Source organism: Mesocricetus auratus, unplaced genomic scaffold, assembly GCF_017639785.1.
Source record: "Mesocricetus auratus isolate SY011 unplaced genomic scaffold, BCM_Maur_2.0 Super-Scaffold_100004, whole genome shotgun sequence".
NCBI lineage: Eukaryota > Metazoa > Chordata > Mammalia > Rodentia > Cricetidae > Mesocricetus > Mesocricetus auratus.
Window position 1 is genome coordinate 106,067,702 of NW_024429189.1, and position 22,423 is coordinate 106,090,124.

A 22,423-nucleotide genomic window follows, 5' to 3' on the forward strand; every position below is an offset into this window, starting at 1 on the left:
AAACCAAAAAAAAAAATTGTTCCAAAATATCCTCTTGTCCATCTCAGTATAACTGCTCCAGCATATGTAGGACCAGATTGTGAGAGAAAAGGGAGACAGAAGATATGGGAGGGTTCAGGTAATCTGAGTACCACACAGCTCCAACTAACTTGCAGAATGCCATCAGTGAAGTAGCACCTAGGGGAGAAGTCACAAAACAAGCTGGTATTTACACTAGCCAGCTACGTCACAGTAGGGCTGTGAGGCATACCCCTCCCAGCTCCAAACTTTTCAGTATTATAAAGCAGACTCTGTCAACTGCAGGGCTTGTGTCTTCCCAGCTCACCTTTCCACTTTCCCGTTCTCTTCACCTGCTCACTTTTATTTCCTTTTGATCTCAGTTCACAAATTACCCCTTCCGAGTTTAATTATAGCTACTTCAAATAGTGATAGTCATTTTTCTGGGATTTTTCTTTATAGGTTCTATTATATGTGTGCTCATGCTCTTTCAGATTCAGTGTGTATCAGTTATATAGTTTTGCTTTTGTTTTTCGATGCCCAAATTGTCTAATCTAACTGGAAGCCCCTCAAGCTGATTTCTGTGGGTTTTTTTCTAAGAGAACTTTGTTAAGCACTGAAAGTATCCTTGCTGTCTATCACTGCAAAATATTCCAAACTCATGTGCACTATCAATTCCCAAGTTCTTGGTTCAGTCATTTGTACAAGGAGCTCTGGTTCATTTGAGTGAAGTCAAACCCTTGAACATTACTGAGAGCACTCTAGCATAATTTAAAGGAAATACAGCCTAGCACAGTCAGCAAGATTTGAGGGATGTAATGTGTAAATGCAGAGACAATGACAGTTCAGCATCTGTAGAATAATCAGATCTGTAGATGTTACAGGAGGTTGCATAGCCCAGCATCTGTAACTAGCTGCCAAGGAGTCAGTCACATTCCATCTTATGCTCTGCCAATCATTCTGTCATTTAAGGATTGAGTTCAATCACAAAGATCAAAAACTCAACATGTTTAATTAGCTAAATAGGTTTTTACTTTTTATTGAAAATATTTTCATATAACATATATATAACATTGTGTATATTTATAGAGTATAGTATAATTAAAAATATGTATACCACATGAAATAAGTTGCTGATAACTAACCTCAAATATTTATTATTAATATATCATATCTATGTTTTAGGAATTTTCTAACTCTTCTAGTTAGTTTGAAACAAACGGTAAATTTTTGGAGACTATTGTTAGCCCCCTGTGCTATAAAACAACAGATCTAATTTGTCCTCTCAACTGCATTTATGTACCCATTACCTAAGTTCTCCTGGACCTCACTCCCGAACCTTCCCAATCTCTGGAAACCAGCACACTCACTACTTCATGGAGATTATTTTTTAACTACCACAAATGAGCTACAACAGGCAGTATTTGTCTTTCTATGCTTTGCTTGTTTCGATGACAGGATTTTTTTTCAACCAAGCCAAACACATGACCCTGGCACAAAAACTGACACACAAACCAATAAAGCAAAGAGTTTAACGTTTAATTAATTGCCACAGCTCTAAAAACACAATAGATTTTACAGAAGGGAACACTGCAACTGCTACTGTTGCAGTATTGTGCTGGCTATTTCTATGTCGATTTGATACAAGCTAGAGTCATCAAAGAGGAAAGATCCTCAACTAAGAAGATGCCTCTGTAAGATCTGGCTAGAGGGCATTTTCTTAATTTGTTGATTGATTTTATTGATTAATTTATTAATTGTTGGATTACTTGATTTATGTGGGAGAGGTCAGCCCATTGTGATTGGTGCCACTCCTGTGTTCTGTAAGAAGGCAGACTGAGCAAGCCAGTAAGCAGCACCCCTCACTGGTCTCTGCATCAGCTCTTGCTTCCAGGTTCCTGCCCTGCTTGAGTTCCTGTCCTGACTCCCTTTGGTGATGAACTGTGATATGGAAGCATAAGCTGAATAAACCCTTTCTTCCCCAAGTTGCTTTTGGTCATGGTGTTTCATGACAGCAATAGTAACCGTAACTAGGGCAATTATCAATGACAATGAACAACGATAATGGGAAGACATCTAGGGAGCCACCAATCCCAATGCTCTCAATTCTTTATACAGGAGAAGGCGGGATAGAGAAGGACAAAGGGCAAATGGAACCTGCTTCCTTTTCAGCACTTCAAGTCCTTACCTCCCCTTAACCCTAACTGGACAACCTGTGTCACATGATCAGCCCTCAGGTGCAACAGAGTTTGGGAAATAGAGTTTTAGGCATCCATGTTCCCACCTGAAACAAACACGGAATAAGAAAAGATAGGAAGGATCATTGGGTAGCCAACTGCAATAACTGCCGCACTACTGCTATCTGAAGCAAAACACTAACCTGCAAGAGCCTGATGATTTTAGAAACATGCTATTTTAAGCCCAACAGCTTGTAGAAAAACTAAGGGATTCCTATGCACAAAGATAGCAAGTATGAAGCTGCAGCTACTTAATTTGACCCACCTAGATCACCCCCCTCAACTTCAGTTACCTTGTTTTCATTTTCAGTGGGTAACTGATCTGTCATTAGGACTATCAAGGGAGTGTTGGTGTCCTATTGGGGCTCTGCTACAGCATAGCCAATGGAAAGTCACAGATTAAAGGATGGATAGAAGGAACATGTTCCCATACTGAGCAGACCAGCCCCTTGTGCCACTTTAATTCAGACAAATATGCATCTTGTGACATCTCAGAAGGAATGCAGTGTTTCTTGTCTTAAATTCCTGACCATCTCTAAGCTATCATCTCCAGAAAAAGAGTGTTTGCTTGTCTAAATGAAACACTGTTTTTACATTTTTCACCTGTCCTGTGACTCTTTACCCTGTTAAAGTAACTTAAGTGGGACATTCAATGAGTACATATGGTGACAACCAGAGTGTTGACATCAACTAGACTCTGCAAGGAAGATATGACCCATGCCCCTTTAGGAAAGATGAAGAAAGGCCTTTGCCTGTACTGATAGTGGATGTCCATCATCCTCCTGTCACAGATCATCAAAATAATGGGTACTCTCATATTTTGTTATTGATGAAGTAAAATTCCATTTCATCTTAGAGGGATCATTCTTTTTTATTGATTTTTTATTTCTAATTTAATTTAAATTAGAGACAAGTTTGCTTCACATGTCAATCCTAGCTCTGTCTCCTTTCCCTCCTCTTCCACCCCCCCTTCAACCATCTCCCAACCTCTTCCCCAACCCCTACCACTCTCCAAGGAGGGTGAGGCCATTGTTGGGATCTTGAAAATCTGTCATATGATCTGGGGCAGGGCCTAGGCCCTCCCGCATATGTCCAGGCAGAGAAGGCATCCTTCCACATGGAATGGGATCCCAAAGTCCATCTGGATGACAGGGATAAATTGCCTGAGGCCCCAAAGGATGCTGACACCTCCTCACTGACACCTATGTTCAGGGTGTCTGGATCATTCCCTGGCCTCTCAGCTATCAGTCTGGGGTCTATGAGCTCCCCTTGTTCAGGTCAGCTGATTCTGTGGGTTTCACCTGCCAAGTCATAACCCCTTTGCTCATCACTCCTCCCTTTCTGCAACTGGGTTCCAGGGGTAAGTTCGGTTTTTAGCTGTGGGTGTCTGCCTTTGTTTCCTTCAGCTACTGGATGAAGGCTCTAGGATGACACACAAGGAAGTCATCAATTACGTTATAGGGAAGGGCATTTAAGGTAGCCTCTCCACTATTCATTAGATTGTCAGTTGGTATCATCCTTGTAGGCCTCTGGACATCTCACTAGCATCAGATCTTCAAACCTATAATGGTATTTTTTTGGTTTTTACGAGACAGGGTTTCTCTGTATTGTTTTTGAGGCTGTCGGTCCAGCCTGGCCTTGAACTACAGAGATCCGCCTGCCTCTGCCTCCCGAGTGCTGGGATTAAAGGTGTGCGCCACCACCGCCCAGCTCTATTATGGTATTTCTAATCCTTCTTTCCTCTATTCCTCCCCCTACTCAACTTTCCTGCTCCACCATGTCCTCCTATCTCCTCCTCTTCACCACCTCTCTTTCTCCCAGCTTCCTCACCCTTCCCCCATGCTCACAATCCCATCAGTAGATTCTGTCCTGTTCCCCTTCTGGGTTACCGTGCATATCTCTTTTATGGTCCTCCCTGTTTGCCAGACTTTCTGGCTGGGGATTGTAGGCTGGCATGCCCCTGTCTCAGGCCTAAAATCCATATATAAGTGAGTACATACCATGCTTGACTTTTTGTGACTGGGTTACCTCACTCAGGATGAGTGCCATCCACTTACCAGCAAATTTCAAGTTTCCATTGTTTTTTTCCCACTGAGTAGTACTCCATTGTGTAAATGTGCCACATTTTCTCTATCCACTCTTCAGTTGATGGGCATCTAGGTTGCTTCCAAGTTCTGGCTAGGTTGCTTCCAGGTTCTGGCTATTACAAATAATGCTGCTATGAACATAGTAAAACAGATGTCCTTGTTTATGAATGTGCATCTTTTGGGTATATGCCTAAGAGTGGAATTTCTGGGTCTTGTGGTAGGCTGATTCCCATTTTCCTGAGGAATCTCCATACTGATTTCCAAAGTGGCTGTACAAGTTGGCACTCCCACCAGCAGTGGAGGAGTGTTCCCCTCTCTCCACATCCTCTCCAGCATCAATTGTCATTGGTGTTTTTTATTTTAGCCATTCTGACAGGAGTAAGATGGTATCTCAGAGTTGTTTTGATTTGCAGTTCTCTAAGAGTGTTGGGCACTTTCTCAAGTATCTCTCAGCCATTTTAAACTCCTCTATTGAGAATTCTCTATTTAGTTCTGTAGCCCACTTTTTCATTGGATCCTTTGGTGTTTTGGAGAGTTTCTTCTTGAGTTCTTTGTAAATTTTGGAGATCAGCCCTCTGTCAGATGTGGGGTTAGTGAATATCTTTTCCCATTCTGTGGGCTGCCTTTTTGTCTCGTTGACTGTGTCCTTTGCCTCACAGAAGCTTCTCAGTTTCAGGAGGTCCCATTTATTAATTGTTAATCTCAGTGTCTGTGCTATTAGTGTTATGTTCTAGAAGTGGTCTCCTGCAACAATTCGTTCAAGGGTACCTCCCACTTTCTCCTCTACGAGTTTCAGTGTGGCAGGATTTATGTTTGGGTCTTTGGTCCATTTGAACTTAAGTTTTGTGCATGGCCATAGACATGGGTTTATCTGCAGTCTTCTACATGCCGGCATCCAGTTATGCCATCACCATTTGTTGAAGATACTGTCTTTTTTCCAATGTAAAATTTTAGCTTCTTTGTCAAAAATCAAGTATTCGTGGGTGTGTGGGTTGGTATCAAGGTTTTCAATTAGATTCCATTGGTCTACCTGTCTATTTTTGTGCCAATACCAAGCTGTTTTCAGGAATATAGCTCTATAATAGAGCTTGAAGCCAGGCATAGTGATGCCTCTGGAAGTTCCTTTATTGTACAGGGTTGTTTTGGCTATTCTTGATTTTTTTTCATGTAAAGTTGAGTATTATTTTTTCAAGGTCTGTGAAAAATTGTGCCAGTATTTTGATGGGGATTGTGTTGAATCTGTAGATTGTTTTGACAAGATTGCCATTTTTATTATGTTGAGCCTACCAATCCAAGAGCTTGGGAGATCTTTCCATTGTCTTGTATCTTCTTTAATTTCTTTCTTTAAAGACTCAAAGTTCTTGCTGTACATGTCTTTCACTTGGTTGGTTAGTGTTATCCCCAAATATTTTATGTTTCTTGGGGCTATTGTAAAGGGTGATGTTTCTCTGATTTCTTTCTCATCCCATTTATCATCTGTATATAATAGGGCTACTGATTTTTTTGAGTTAACCTTGTATCATGCCACTGAGGGACCATTCTTACATACCCTTCCCTGAACCCAAGGTTTCAGTTTTTGAACAGTTAGTAACACAACATAACATGGTATCAAGGTAATTACATTTGGAAGAGGTGCAAACATAATTCAGATTTTCAGAGATTGTGAATAGCTTTTTTAAATTAATTCTAATCTCTCAAATATTTTACAAATGTTGAGCCCCAGTATCTTGGGGATAGGGTGGTTGGGGAATGATGGAGCAATGCCACAGTTTGTGCAAGACTCAATTCAAAACGTAATTGAATCCCAGTCCTCAAACTATTCCCAGCAGAGGTACTTGTGGCCTGAATTGCTCAGCCAAGGGTCCTAACTTTGCACTTCTCTTTCATTGTGTAGATACAGCCCAACTCTTGACCATCTTGCTGGAAGAGTATAGAACTGTGATTATCTGCTGTGCTTTTGCATGGAGGAGTATTAAGCCAAAGAAAGTTGAAAGAGTTTGTTTTGTTTGAAACTAAGCCAGGAATCACTCTATGGCAGTGAATTTTTTATCAGAAGAGTTCAAAAGTCAGTGGAAAAAAAGAAATAAATTCAGTCCTTTCCTTTTCAGACACCTAAGTAAAATTTCAATTAGCCACATATGTTCATTTCCAATCTGTTCAAAAACAGAAAGTTTAGTAGTAAAAATAATTTTTCACTGATTATATGTGTGTGCATTGCAATGCTGAGAAGTGAACCTAGGACCTTAATCATGCTAGGAAAATGCTCCACCACCATGCTATAGCACCACACAAAGAGTTTTGTTGTTGATCTAGTTAAGAGTATATTCAATTGATACAATAAATCTGGGCTTGAATTACAAAAATCCATAAAGCATTTGGAAAGCAAATACCAAGCCCCTTACGTGATTTATATGCCTGAGTGTCCAACGAGAAATTATACAGGAGAACCAACTGTACATTCTCACACCAATAGGGATAAACAACACCACCAGGTGTTACCAACTGTACTCTCCAACACCACCAGGCATTACCAATTGTACTCTCCAACACCATAAGGGAGAGCCAACTGTACTCTCTAACACCATCAGGCATTACCAACTGTACACTCTAACACCATCAGGGAGAGCCAACTGTACTTTAATACCATCAGTATTGGCTGGGCATTCCATGGTAGCTGCCCAGAAACAACCTCATTAGGTACTTTTTGGGAGGTTGGAACAGAGTGGTCTCATGTCAAAGAAAACTGTTCTCTTCTATTTTCATTCTTTCCTTTCTCCTCTCCTCTTTCTCTTCCTCTCTCTCCCTCTCTCTTCTCTATCTTTCTTCCTTGTCTACCCCCCACAACTCAATCAAACAATAATACATTTAGAATTCATTGCATTGAGCAATGCCTCAGAATACTAGTCCAATTCACTCTACAATCTGCCAGGAAACAGAAACCATGGCAAAGAGGTAGCTGGAAACATTAACAGAAACACTGGCTTGGCCATATCTCCTGAGCAAAAGGGAAAGGCAAGTGAAAACATGAAAGCAACCTCTCTCTTCACACTTCAGAGGTGACAGATATGCTCCCTGAGTTCCTCCTTGCCACTTCAAACATTGACAAAGGTGGTCTGTGTTTGTGTGTCAGTCTCAGGCTGCTCTTGACCTTGGGTACTCAAAGCCCAAGTGTTTTCATTCTAGACAGAACTGTTTGGCTGGGTCAACAGCACTGTATTGGGGGCAGAGAGTGCGTGTGGAGACAATGTGCTGGAACATAACTCCCAAACCTCAAAACATGCCCAACAATAACAATAGTGTTAACCACTGACCCAAGGGCTGGGGAAATTCTATCTCTAAATTTCCTTCTACTAGTAAACATAAAAATACTATCCCTGAAGGGGTAGAGGATGTCTTCACTGAGTGTTCCAGAGAGAGTATGAGGACAGAGTTATCTACATTAGAAAAGTTTTACCAATGACAAGTAAATTGGGACATTTTTCACTAGGTAAGAAAACCATTTGACTTGCAATTTTAAGAATAAAGGCAATAAATTTCCTGATTTTATATTTCTGAAAGTAGCTGTCAGTTCCTCTTCTAAGTAGTATCTTATTTGCTCTTTGCTATTCCTCTGGATCACTTTGAGGCTTCTTCTCTTGTTCAGATCTTGTTTCTACTATTAACTCCTCAAAGAGGTCCTCTCTGTCTACCCAGCTAATGTTTCCTCCAGCATTGTGTACTTTTAGCAATCAATAGTCTCTTGTCTTACTTGCCTATGTATTCTTTGTTTATTACACATAGCTATACATTCAAAAAGAGTACCAATCATGTGGCTATCTCATTTATTAGTGCATCTCATATCTAGCTTGTAGATGGGATTTATTTATTGGAGAGACAGAAATATATGCATGAAATGGGTAAATGATTAGATTATTAGACAAAATGGCTGAATGGAAATGAAGAGGTAAATGTATTGATAAGTGAAGAGAGATACAATGTGTGAATGGATAAATGTAATCAATAGTTTGACTTAAATATTTATCCAATTTAATAAAATCTTTTCATTTGCGGCTTATACCAAAGAAACAAAACTGGACGTCAAGATCGTAATTAAAGTCATGGTGGTACCCAGTTAAGGCTGTGAGGAATAAACTATGAGTTGGTCCCAGTTTTAAATGAGTATCTCTTTTCCTTCAAAATGGATCTCTTATTTTTAATGTGCTTTAGTACTTGATAAATGGCTCATAGCTCCAAAGAAAATTCCTAAATAGGAAACTGAGAAACATTTCCTGATATGACCTTTAAAGATGGAAAGACTAAACCATGTGCTAGGGAAATGAGTTGGAAATACTATGCTGGCTATGGTGGTTTGGATAAGAACGACCCCCAAAGGCTTATATATTTGAATGCTTAGTCATCAGTTGGTAGAGCCTTTTGGGAATGACTGGGAGGTATGGTCTTGTTGGAGTAGGTGTGGTCTTGGAGGAAGTAGGTTATTGGGAGAGGGCTTTGAGGTTTTAAAAGTTCATTCTAGGCCCAGTGTCTCTGCCTGGTGCCCGTGGGTCAGGAAGTAAAGATCTCAGCTACTGCTACAACACCATGCTCGTCTGCTTGTCACCATGACAATAATGGGTTGATTAATGCTCTAGAACTATATATAAGCAAATGTTTTTATTTTAATAAGAGTTGCCTTGGTCATGGTGTCTCCTCACAGCAATAGAACAATGGCTAAGACACTGGCTTAACTTCAGCCACTGGAATAAAGTGTCCTTGTTCCTTGACTCAATGAACTGTTACAAGGAGCACTTTTAACCAGCTGCCTTCTAAGTATTTGTTCATTACTTGTCTGACTGTTTGTCTGTTTTAGAATAACCTCAACCTGGAGAGTGATTCCACATCAGAAACTGGCTTTCCTCTGTCCAAAGAAGTCCCAGGGGAGCACCAAATCATCCACCAACCCTTCCCCAGACAGCGATTCCCTCAAGAGACTGGGCATCCTTCACTGCAAAGAGACGGCCCCAGATCCTTTCTCCTTGACCTACCAAACTTCCCAGATCTTTCCAAAGCTGATATCAATGGGCAGAATCCAAATATTCAGGTAAGTCTCAGTGGCTGGCAGGTGAAGGAAAAGGAAACAATGCATCTTTGTTTCCTAAACTGATTCTAACAAGTCCTGGAGCCTTAACCCTTTGCCCTTCTCAACCCCTCTGTGATTCCTGCTGAGGGTTATATTTTTCCCATAAATATAGTGTTGCAATATGCCTGATGGCTTTTGAGACATTGAGATATAAAAACAAAGCAAAAACAATGCACCCTGAAATTAATGAAATGCGGTAGCTATAAGAAAAGGCTATCATGGCCTGAGACTAGATCAGGTAACCCACAATCTATCTTCAAAGCACTCAGGAAGGTACTTCCCTCAGTGTCTTGCTAGCTTACCTTCAACACCAGAAATTCCTTCAGTAGAGGACAACCTCCTAAAGAATAAATGACTTACAAAAAATTAAATAAGAAAGGTAAGATTGGAACTTCCTAGAAGAGAGATTGATATATTTTTTTAATTGGGATTTTAATGAAGCCAGGGAAAAGGGACATCAGCAAAGAGTTCTTGGATTTAAAAGCAATAGCATTCATCTATATTATAAGGGAAAAGTTGCTTTGGTCTGACCCTCCAAGAATCTTCATGAAGGAGAAGTCATCCTCCCAGCAGCAGCTGTTCAGAGAATCACTATGTGGCTCACCAAGGCCGTGTGACAAGTACACTGTAGTTATAGAGCTCTGGCTCCCAGGAACACCTGCCCACCAAAGCATGTTCCAGGGGCAAACTTCTGATTGTGAGTGTTGCTTGTACCTTTTCTTCTTCGTGAACAAAGTTCTCTTGACAGGACAGACAGGCCATGGGCAGCTTATCCCTCTCTTCACTCCAATCTTTATGTGCCTGCGTCCATATTTTTATGCTTTGCTCTGATTCCTTCATTTGTGTAAGGGCAGCTTTTCCTTATTTTATCATCATATCAAATGCCTGCTAGCTTGTGTAGCAGCAGAAAGTTCCTCAACTTGGAATCAGAACATTCTTATTTTAGTGGTTCTCCCACACCTCCAATGTTTGTGAGGTGTGTGTGTGTGTGTGTGTGTGTGTGTGTGTGTGTGTGTGTGTGTGTGTGTGTGTCCTTCCTCTCTCCTCCATGGCCCTTCTGGCTCACTCTCCTGACACTCTCTGCGTGATATCACTTCAAAGCAGCTTCCCTCCATCAGAGTTGTTTTGCTTTTTAACACTGAATGACACTGAGAACATACCTTAATTAGTGACCATCAAGCAAGGCCTGCTATATATAAAACACTACATTAGGTTATAAGACTTTAGGAAGCAGAAAACCATATTCCTTCAATCCCTCCTGATGACGGCACAGGTATGACTATCCCAGCTACCACATAGGATAGCACCAGACAGATCTTGTAGACAGAGTAAGGAAAAGCACTGTGTTCCCCAACAGAAGACAGAAAGAAGCTGGGCAGGGCTCTGTGAGTGCTCTACAAAGAAAGTATTTTGGAAATCATAGTTGACAGAGCAAGCTCAGAAGTCACTACCTGTTCCAAGTAAGATTTCTGGTGAGTGCTATAGTCTAATGATTTATTGGAAAAAGAAAAAAATTTGCTCTGGTGCCCTCCCTGGAACTGGCCACATGACTCTGAAAGGGCAGTGAATGTCCCTGGGGGCAGGACAAAACAACAGAGTAGGATATGACTCCATACCATTGCTCACCACTGCTCCGTATTGTGGCTTTGTCTATGGGAATTTTTCATTGTTCATAGAGTCTATGTCTCCTAGACTCAATAGCCCTCATCTCAAAGGTCCTTAGACCATGGTTAACCTTAATCTCCCCATGGCTATAATTTATCCCAAAGGCAGGAAATCAGGGAGAGTATTACTGCTGAGGCTTAAGCATTGGGAGCAGTGGATTTAAGAACTGTTAATGTAAAGCTACAGGAGAATGCTGGATTGGGGGGAAAGGAACACTGTGGCCCTTTGAGGTGTTCTCTTACTAAAATTTTACTAGGTACCATTGTGCACGCAGTAGTAAGTTAAGTTTGGGGCCAAACTTCTTGTGTCCTTTTCTTTCTCCATCAGTCTGAATATGCCCAATCCCCGTCCAGGGACCTCTGGGACATTTGAAAGTACCACCTAAATGTTAAGGAAGGACAATGGCACAAAGGTTTTGGGATGACAGGTTAAACCTGGGGAAAGCTGAGCCCTTTCCCTCCCACACGACAGATCTGTGCAAGCATTCCGTAAAGCAGCCAAGGAAACTACTCAGTTTCCCAGATAATAAGCTGTGCTGTTTTTCTGAGTAGGAAATAAGGGACCATTTGAGACCATTCCTCCTGGGGAAGAAGCTAACCAGTGCAGAAAGAACTAGATGGAGGCCGAGGTGAGGTAGCAGAGAATAAGGGCGGGACAAGAGAAGGCCCCACCCACAGAGCTAAGGAGCCTCACAAGGTAGGATTGTCTCGGGCAGAGTCCCTTGGACTTTCACAGAATCCTCTTCAGCCACCACAAAGGGTGGTTGTGGATGGAAATCATTTGCCTTCATGCCCCTGAGACTCTCAGCACCATGCTTCCATGGACTTGGAACAAGCTAAAGTCCCTGCCAATGCTTTTTGGTTGGTTCCATCCTTACCCAGCACAGGAGCAAGAAGTGCTTCTGAAAGGGAAGTTTTGGAGGACATGGAGGGAGGAGGATAGAGTTATTCCTGGGAAGACTCCTTGTTTTTCTAGAGTCGCCATTTGGACACCAAAGACCACACTATCTGCCAAGAATACAGGTTTTCTATGGCTTCAAGTATCATAGTTATTGGCAGAATGTATTTGAAACTAACACAGTTCCAACACAGAGATTTTGAAGCCAGACCCCAAACAACACAAGGCTAATACATTCTTCTGCCCACTTTACAGTCCAGTTATTCCATTCTGTTTAGATAGTCCCTGCCTGTTGACCTTCCACAGTACAGAGGAGTGAGAGAGAAATGTTTAATTGATCTGATGGTTTCTTTATCTTAAAGAGAATTGAACTCCATTTCTGGCCTTTTGTTTCTAAGAAGGCCACTGAGAGTTAGTGTGAGTCACTCAGTAAAATACCCAAACAAAGGCAGCTACTGTCTCCATCAACTCCAACCCCTCTCTCTCTCTCTCTCTCTCTCTCTCTCTCTCTCTCTCTCTCTCTCTGTCTCTGTCTCTGTGTGTGTGTGTGTGTGTGTGTATTTATGTTCTGTCTGTGTGTGTCTGTATCTCTGTCTCTCTCTTCTCTGTCTTTCTGTTTCTGTATGTCTGTATCTCTGTGTATCCTCTCTCTCACTCTCTCTGTCTCTCTCTGTCTCTGTCTCTGTCTCTCTCTGTTTGTGTGTGTGTTTGTGTTCTCTCTGTGTGTGACTGTGTCTCTGTGTCTCTGTTCTCTGTCTTTCTATTTCTCTCTGTGTGTCTGTATCTCTGTGTATCTTCTCTCTCTCTCATTCTCTCTGTGTGTCTGTCTGTCTGTGTGTCTGTCTGTCTGCACATACATATGCATATGCACAGCATTCGTCCCTACCATCCCATGCACCACTACCCTTGAGTAAACCAGTTCCTCGGTGGTCCATTTAGAACATAAGGGGCTTCCTTCCCAAAGGGGAGGAGGTGATGATTTCTGGGCTGGCAGCCCTCAGCCAGGCCTCAGAGTACTGTTCTTTTGTTGAAAGCCACTGGCTTGACCCAGCCCATCCAGTCAATCACAAAACCCTGCTACTCACCATGGCCCCTCAGTATTTCTCCCCTGGTTAGCATCATGAATACAGGTGAGGGGTGTGTCCATGGGTATGTTTCTGCTGCCAGACCCTCTGGCCTCCTGTGCACCCTCCCTAGGCAAAGTGCCCCTTACTCTCACCCAGTTATCCTCAGCTGGAGCCCAGGAGCCTGGAAGGAATCAATACCCTGCCCTTGATCCCTCTGCAGTTCCAAGCTCTGGAAATGTGCCCAAAGCTCCAGGACTGCACCCTATCCATCCTTTGAAAATGTCTGAACCTCTCCAAAATGACATTGCTGAGCTTCTGCAAAGGGTGTTGTCCCTTGGTCCCCTTGGCTTTTAGGGTAAAGAATCCTTATAAAAGCCCTACATCTGCTTCTGTGGAGATTCCTAAGTTGCCTCTCTATGTTAGATTTAAAACAACTTAAGAAATTAGTTTCTGCTCTTAAAAAAATCATTCAGGAAAGAAAGTAAATCCCCCAGGAAAACTTAGACTTGAACTTTAATGCCCTCAGCTGAGTTTTTGTTCTTTGGTTGATGGTCAGATAATAAAGACAAAATTCCAAAACAAACTCATTATTAGACTGGCTGCATCGATCCATCACTGCAGTAGCTAGTCACAATCAAATATATCCCTTTTTCTGAATCAATCTGAGGTCAGGGTCTACTTCAAGCAATATAATTCTGTCTTTGCCTCCACTGAGAGGGACTTAACACAGTGATCCAGAGACCTTCTCCACACAGACTTAATTCCATGGTCCTAGGCCTCTGAGGTGCTACAAGATATACTCAGAGGGACTGGCCAGGGTTTTTTATGCTTCTACTTCTGATTCTTTCTCCTGTGTCTATAATACTTTTGAAAGGGCCAGTCTGGCTGAGTAAGAGCCAAATCCTGGATAAGGACCAGGGTGCCAATGGGAACAAACCTGGACAGCTGAGATTCTCAGGCTACTGCTGTCATTGTGAACTATGGAGTCAGAGTGAGCTAGGGTTGGAGTCTAGCACTACCACTCAGTCTGCTAGTCTTGGGTTCCACAGTTCCTGAATGATTTTTCAATCTCTTTGTACCTCAGTTTCCTTATCTGAAGAATTGGTGTGATAATTCTACCTACAATTACCTGAATCATCTGATCTCTGAGGACTGAGATTATCCATATGAAGGGCTTAGCACAGGGTTATGTGAATGGTGAACCTTCTGGAACTTATAGATATGTTGGGTGAAGATGATGCAGTTGAGGATGACAGAAAGATGTCTATAAGAATAATTAGGCTCATTAAGATGGCTCAGTGAGTAAAGGCCCCTACTTCAGAAACCTGGCTACCTAGTTCAACCACTAGAGCCCACATTGATATGAAAGGAGAGAAATCACTCCACAAAGTTGTTCACTGACCTCCACACACACATTATAGCAAGTATGTATACAAAGCACACACACACACACACACACACACACACACACACACACACACACACACACACACTGGGCAGGGCCAGGGATAAATAAAATTTTAAAAGATTAGTTGGGAATCAGAAGATTTACCTGGAAACTGTCTCTACACTTTTTTCACCATTTATCATAGGAAGTTGATTTCCCTAAGGCAAGTTTGTGCCTGAAAATTGAGTCTAAATTTTGTAGAGCAGACAATACTATCTGGGCAGGCACACTGCTACAAATCTCAGTGCACTAACCGCAATTATGTAGGGAATACCACAGTTTCTTTAGAGCATCAGCTGGTCTAAGACAAGAGGATTTAATATCTTCCTGATCTATTTTGTTCTTTCTGCTGCAGTTGTCAAGGAAGGTATCAGAAACCTTTGCCACAGACATATTCCTGGTTGTTCTGTGCTCTTGAGGGAATCCTTTTTCAGTCTGGGAAATTCTAAACTACATCCATTCGCCCAGTCTGTTTAGCTCACAAAGCTCAGAGGAGCAACAAGGAAGAAAACTCCCTTAGGTTCATTGTGGCAGCACAGCTTACATATTCATGGTGGCGATGGCTCATTAGCAGTTAGAGTAGGCACTGCCTTAGTCATGCTACAGAAATTGTTTTGTAGAGCAAGAGCGAGTTTGATTCTAATAGAAGTTTTAACTATTTAACAACAATAACAACAAAAAGATGAACTAAGTTAAAAGTTTGGGGCAGAATTGGTACCTATTTTGCATTATCCTTTGGAGCTGAGAAATTTTGTCTTGCCTTGGTCCTAGAGCTTTTGAAAGAGTTCTCTTTCTTTCGCTAGGTGTACTAAGGTAGCTCGGGGTTATATAATAGAGCTAGAAAGGATGGAGAGACCTAGGGTCTTTATCAGCTTGAAGTTTACTGTACTCACTCCATAACTCCAGTACATTCACATGTATTGCTCAAGAGACCATTCCAACCGTTTCCCTGACTCTAAAATACCCGAATAGAACAAGGGAAACAGGAAACAGAAAAATAACCCCAGCCATTTGAGAAGGCATTTGCCATGCTCATTGCGTTTTTTAATTGGATGCCTATAAAATTTCAGGTTCAAGATTAGATTTCTTCTTTTGATATCAGTATGAGGTTTCCACATTGCTGACTGTGGGGAAGGGTGGGTCCTAAGATTTGTTTGTGTTTTGTTTTGTAATTCATTTGGGGCAGTGGCTAGAAATTAAAGAGAAGAAAGAAACCTCGAAGCTGTTGAGATTTAGTCATTGATATAGTTTTTGGAGTAAATTCCTGTTTTACTACCCATTGCCTCGACAGGCAAGGACTCTATTTTGTTTGGATCTGAGCAGCAATTTGAGAGGAAAAAAAATCGTATTGACGGTAATAGCTTGAAACATGAAATTGTTTTTATTCCCAGCTTGGAGAAATTGCAGGGCACATTTTGTTTAAGCAATCCCTTTGACTCCAGTCTGAATACAAACGGAGTATCGAAACTATTGGGCATGTTGTCCGCTCCTATCTTCTACTCAGAGACTGATTCCATTACCATAATTGCCTGCTTGCCTGGCTCCCCTGGTTCTTGGCAGCCTCTCTCCTCCAAGACCCTTAATATCCTTGCAGACAGTCGTTGCAGCCCAGTGGTTCTATCTGTAGGCAGAGGGGGATGGGGCTTCAAAGGATAAAGGTTAACTATTCAAAGACTCTGCCCTGCCCATTATGCATGGTGGTTTTACATATGTCATCCAGTGGTGCACTCTTTATTCACTTGTCCTTTCAAAGTTCCATGTGGGTCCTAGTAGTCATTATTCCCTAGCAACTGTTCATTCTACCAAACAACAATGATAACAACACCCATGTTGTACTTCTTTTCTTCTCCTAATCTTAAGACTATAGCTAAATCACATAAAACCTTCACAATTATAAGAATACAAGTGTTGCTCACAAATTAAGGCAATGGTGGCAACATGGGCTAAAGCTCCTGATGCCCTTCTAGGCATCGCACAGCAGAGGAGATAGATGTACTTGGCCTGATACATCCTCAGTATACTATGGGCTCTGAGGTCACCCTCTGGATAGACCTCAGACTCAGGACCACTATTGACTTGGCAGCTTTTTTAAGTGTTATACTAAGGATGATGCAAACACCCCCCCCAAGCTGTTTATCTAAAGGATGTGCACACCCCAGTGCAATTTGGCAGGGAATCACAACAACTCTTCAGATGTTGGGTCAGGGCAAAAGGGGAATACATCTGCCCAGGACATCTTGCGCTGATTATTTGGAGTGCATGTTTCTGATTCATTTGCACGTAACTCTTCCAGGAGGTGTTGCAAGAACTATGTGATGGCCAGAGGAACCCAATGAGACTTTTATTATTTTTAAGCAAGTTTTTTCTATGCTGATTGTCTCTCAGAGCCAAGAAGCTGTGTTCTTCCAGACCTGTGACAGATTTCAAAAGTAGGCTTCATTAATCCAAAGAATTAGTTCTAAACCTAGCTCAGGGACTATGTGCTTTGACCCTGCTGCTGGAGTTGAACAATGGGAGGGGTGAAATATCATAGCTGGAAAAGCCTTGTCCTGAGAGCCTTGCATTCATATCTATGCAAGTCCTATAACATCTAGCCTGCCCCTAGTATTTGGACCTCTCTGCTTCCCTCAATCTTGTGATAGGGCCATACATCGATCAATTACATTTGAAAGGCAGGGTGGCAAAGTTGATAAGAACATGGGCTCTGGACTCATAATCTTCTCATCTGCTCCTTCCTAGCCTTATGACCTATGGCCACCTTAGCCTCTGCCTGCCAGTTTCCCTAATCTATAAAAGGCTGTAACCATCTCACACTAATCAGTAGCTTGGAACAATGACCATTGGATTGCCCATGGTCCTCTAGAACAGAAATTGTGTAGAACTCCACCAAGGGAGCTTGTACAGGTTTCATGTGGTATCACTGAGAGTGACCCAGCTGGGACTGAAAGATCCATAACAGTGCCAGTCATGAGTCATTAGCCTCAGTTTTCTTCCACATTTCCTTTATCCTGCCTGTATTTATGCAGTGATCAAAGCTAGGCTCCCTTACATATCTGTGAGAACACGGGAAGGAAAAGAAAGTGGGAGCTCCGACACACTTCCGTATACTCTTTTGTCATGTGTATGTGTATGTGTATGTGGTCTCCATACCAGTGATTACACATGTTCAGATATATGTGGGTGCACTTATATAATCAGGTACATGTATGTGCAGAGGCCAGGTGTTAATGTTGGGTGTTTTTGTCAACCCTTTACTACCTTTCTATATTCAGGGTCTGCCACGTGAACTCAGAGTTCTCCAATTCAGTTAATCAAGCTAGCTAGCTCACTTTGGGGAACACCCTGTCTCTGGCTCCCAAGAGCTGTGATTACAAATAGGCCATCATGCCTACCTGGCATTGATGTAGGTGTTCAGGATTGGAAGCCCAGCCCTCACACTTATTCAACAGATAACTTTACCCACTGATCCATCACCCCAGTCTTCCCCGAATCATCTCCCCCAACCCCATGAGTGTCACTTATTTCCATTCAATTAGACCAAGTGATTCATGAGACCAGCCCAGATGACAGGAAATGAAAATAGACTCTACCTGTTGATGGGAAATGTGTATAGCACATGTGCAGGGATGTGTATTTGATAAAGTCACGTGGACAGAACATTTAGAACAGTGTCTTATATGGCACCTTATCAATAAGTTATGCTTTGTTGTGGCTGTTATTTTGTCACATGAGGAACACAGACAGTGTTCCTTCAGTGAAAGACTTATCTACAATTTGGTTATCAGTAAACCAAGAACCCAGGCATGCCTGTCTCCTTCTCCCTAGCTTGAGCAATTCGTCATTGATTTGGCCTGTTCTGAATTCCTCAGGTCACCATAGAGGTGGTCGACGGTCCTGACTCTGAAGCAGAAAAAGATCAGAATGCAGAGAACAAACCCAGCTGGTCAGTCCCAGCTCCTGACTGGCGGGCCTGGTGGCAGAGGTCCTTGTCCTTGACCAGGACAAACAGCGGGGACCAGGACTACAAGTATGACAGTACCTCAGATAACAGCAACTTCCTCAGTGTTCCTAGGGGGTGGGACCATCCAGCCCCAGGTCACCGGACTTTTGAAACCAAAGAACAACCAGAATATGGTGAGTTTACTACCCAGTAATATAAAATTGGTGGGGAGAGTAAATGAAGATGATAAGGACTCACAGACATGGGGCCAAACAAAACCCAGTTTACAGTATGTGGTTTTCAGTCCTCTATGAGGCATACCTCATAAAGTCTGTGTTCACAGAAGCCCTGTGGAGCCATCTGCAGCCACATTTTTTGGAACACTGTAATTTTAAAATTATACTTAAGATATTTTTTAGGGTCTTTGGGGTTCTTTCTTGTCTTGTCTTTTCCAAAGTTTAATTGTATTTCTAAAGATGAATAAATCATCAAATCACCTTCCCTGTATTTTTTTAGATGTAAAACTCTGTGCTGAAAATCAGTTTAATAAAAAAGATATGTACAGTTGCTTCCTGTGACCAGGCAGCATGTCATGTCTGAAATTAGCAGTGGAGTAGCCCTTGAAGACCCACATGAACAACTTGTGTCACAGGTTGCTTAAGGAAGCTTCTCCCCTCTACTATAAATGTTATAACCCCAAGTTGAGACTACTAGGCTCATAAGGTAATGGGAAATTTCCAAATTCAATGATTATTATTTTATTGAAATAATAAAGGTTCTCTTCTTACTTTGGAGAAGACGAGGGATGGGGTGGAGGGATCTCAGATCCACTCTGTCACTATGATTCTTCCTCCTTCTTCCTTCAAATGAATACTTGATGTGACACAAATGCCCCTGGTGTTACGTTCTTGTGGCTTCACCACCAACAGACCAAGGAATGAACAACACATAATGAGGAGTGTAGAGTTTTGGATGAGATGCCCCATCCCATACATCTCAGATAGTTGAGTACTTGGTCCCCAGTTGGTAACTGTTTGGAAAGAACTGGGAGTTGTGGCCTGGTCGAAGGAAGTTACAAAAGCCACTTCTCTCCAGGGTGCTCTTTCTGCCTCCTACTTGTGAGCTGTCTGCTGCTGCTCCTGTCACCTGATGCCTGCTACTTCCAGCTGTGTCCTCTAACCCCCCCCCCAGCATGGACTCTAACACTCTGAGACTATAAACTGAAAATAAACTCTTTCTTAAGTTACCTTGGTCATGGTGTTTTATCACAGAAAAAGAAAAGCACAAGATACAAGAATGGTGGAGAACATGTCAAACAGAGATCCACACAAGTATTTTTCTGTCCATGGTAGTTTTCCATTCCAGAAACTGACCACAGTGAAGTGGGGTGGGCACTGCTCATTGGTACCTTCATTAGAATTCAATTCTCCAGAATTCTCTAACTTGTCATGGTCTAACTGTAACAGACTATTTTGCAGTCTTCTTTTAATGGAATTTTCTTTGTAATGTTCATTATGGATGTATTATTAATGTCTTAGGAAAGGGAGGCTAACTTTGACCAGAATCAGTGTTGCTGGGAGGCAGGATAGATAAGAGTGTGATGGGAATATATAGACCTCAGATATAAAACATTCTATGCTAAGTCTGAGCTGTGAGGACATCCATACGTATCTTTTTTCTTTTTATTTTTTTCTTTTTCCATAAGCATCTTCAGTTTTATTACAAGCCTCAGTTTCCTTACCCATAAAAGGAGTATAATTCTTTCTGCCACAAGCTTATCCTAGGAGTAAAATGGAACCATGACCACCCAGGACTGGTGATGCTGGATTCCCAGTGACTAATTCCAGGCCATGCCAGTAAATTCAGTGGCCCCCATGCTAGAACTGGTCCACAAAGCTCTACTGTCCTAACACTATATATAAAATGTTCATATAACATCTATGAACACCAACTCTTGGCTCATTGCAATGGTGAGGACTGCCTTCCTTCCGTGAGCCCTTTGATGTCATTGGGCTGTCAGAATACCACAGAAATATTCTCAGGAACAGTTTGTTCTTCTTGTCATTGTTGTCTTTGCAATTATTGTTGTGTTGCTGAGGTGAGTTTTCTGCTCCTAGCCCCACCCCCGGTTTAGCCAACATACAGTGTCCTCACTTGTCTTTTCAACATTGTAAATTAGGTTTACCTTCTGTTGCATATATCACAACTTCTCTATTGGGCATTAAAACAGAGAGGATTTCTCCATCAGAAAGATGTAATCCAGCCTGAAATCCTGATCTGCCTTTTGACCTCATGAAACAGGAACCCCCAGGAAGGATTTTGCTGGATTCTGTGTGTGGATAGAGGCCTCAAGATTCTCCTAGGTGATTGCTCCCCCATAAAATGATTAGTCTTGTGGCTAATTTGTAAGCAGTTAAGGATTTGAAGGAAGCCACCTACTGGTAAAATAAATTATCAATGGCTGCTTGTGGATAACATATTTTAGGATAAATATTGTGGCATATTTCTAACATTTTAGAGGGAACCACTCTATGCAATCCTAGCATTCCGGAGGCTGAGGCAGAAGAATCATGAGCTTGTGGCCAGCCCAGCCTACATAGTTAGCTCCTGTCTCAAAAACAAACAAAACAACAAAGAAAGTACTCCCAGTCCAATTTAGCAGCTTCAAACAACAGAAGAAGGGTTCTCTCTTAGGACTCTGCAGGTTGACCGGAATGTTCATCTGAGATGATATGGGCTGGCCTGGCTGGAGCTGAACAGTCTCTAGTAACCTCAGTAACAAGGATGGGGCTCAGCTAGGCAATTACAAGTGCTAAGATGGCCAGAGCCTCTCTTCTCCTGGCCCTTAACTTCCTTGGGCTCTTTACATGGTAGTTGAATAGTTCCCTCAAATTAAAAAAGACAAGTCTACATGCTTAGACATTTTTCAGGCCTTTGCTTGCATCCTATTTGCCATCATCCCATTGACTGAAGCAAATAATGTGGTCCAGATCCAGCATAAAAAACTATGTAACCAAGAAGTGGACATGGAGAAAGGATTTATGGGCATCATTTCACACACACTCTTATGTAGCACTAGCATTCAGTCATTATGCTACATGGGTTTTGTCAAATTGACACAAGCTATAGTCGATTTTGAAAAGGGAAACTCAACTGAGGAATTGCCTCCAATTCACTGCCCTCTGGGCTTTCTGTGAGGGCATTTCCTGATTAATGATTGATATGAATAGGCTTATTGTGAGCAGGCTATTCTGGATTGATTGAGAAAGAAGGCTGAAGTTGGGTGGTGGCGGCACACGTCTTTGATTCCAACACTCAGGAGCAAAGGCAGGCAGATCTCTGTGAGTTCAAGGCCATCCTGGTATACAGAGTGAGTTCCAGGACAACCAAGACTACACAGAGAAACCCTTTCTTGGGAAAGAAAGAAAGAAAGAAAGAAAGAAAGAAAGAAAGAAAGAAAGAAAGAAAGAAAGAAAGAAAGAAAGAAAGAAGAGGAGGAGGAAGAGAAGGAGGAGGAGGAGAAGAAGAAGGATAAGAAGAAGGAGGAGGAGGAGGAGGAGGAGAGAAGAGAAGAGAAGAGAAGAGAAGAGAAGAGAAGAGAAGAGAAGAGAAGAGAAGAGAAGAGAAGAGAAGAGAGCAGACTGAGCACGCCATGGGGAACAAATCAGTAAGCAGGGTTCCTCCTGGTCTCTGCTTCAGCTCTTGCTTCCAGATTCCTGCCTCCAGGTTCCTGGCTTGAGCTCCTGCCCTGACATCCTTCGGTGATTGATTACAACATGTGAGTCATAAGATGAACCACACCATTTCCTCCCCCAACTGATTTTGGTCAGTGTTTTATCATATCAATAAATGGAAACTAATAGTCATTTAGATCCAGAAAACCAAAACAAGGAGTCCAGGTCATGCAGAGATCCAAATATAGGCCTCATAAGAAGTTAAGCCCTCAAGTTGAGTGGCATTGCCCCACGTG

At 42.1% G+C, this 22,423-nt stretch overlaps 1 protein-coding gene across 2 annotated transcripts in view; it reads left to right on the top strand.

Moving 5' to 3' along the window:
* Positions 1-22,423, top strand: part of Ism1 (isthmin 1) — an 80,391-nt gene that overhangs the window by 44,307 nt on the left and 13,661 nt on the right. For both annotated transcript variants that reach the window (XM_021226384.2, XM_005068696.4), the window contains exons 2-3: positions 9,168-9,398; positions 18,383-18,647. In XM_021226384.2, coding sequence (XP_021082043.1) covers positions 9,168-9,398; positions 18,383-18,647 — 496 coding nt within the window. The remainder of the gene's footprint in view (positions 1-9,167; positions 9,399-18,382; positions 18,648-22,423) is intronic.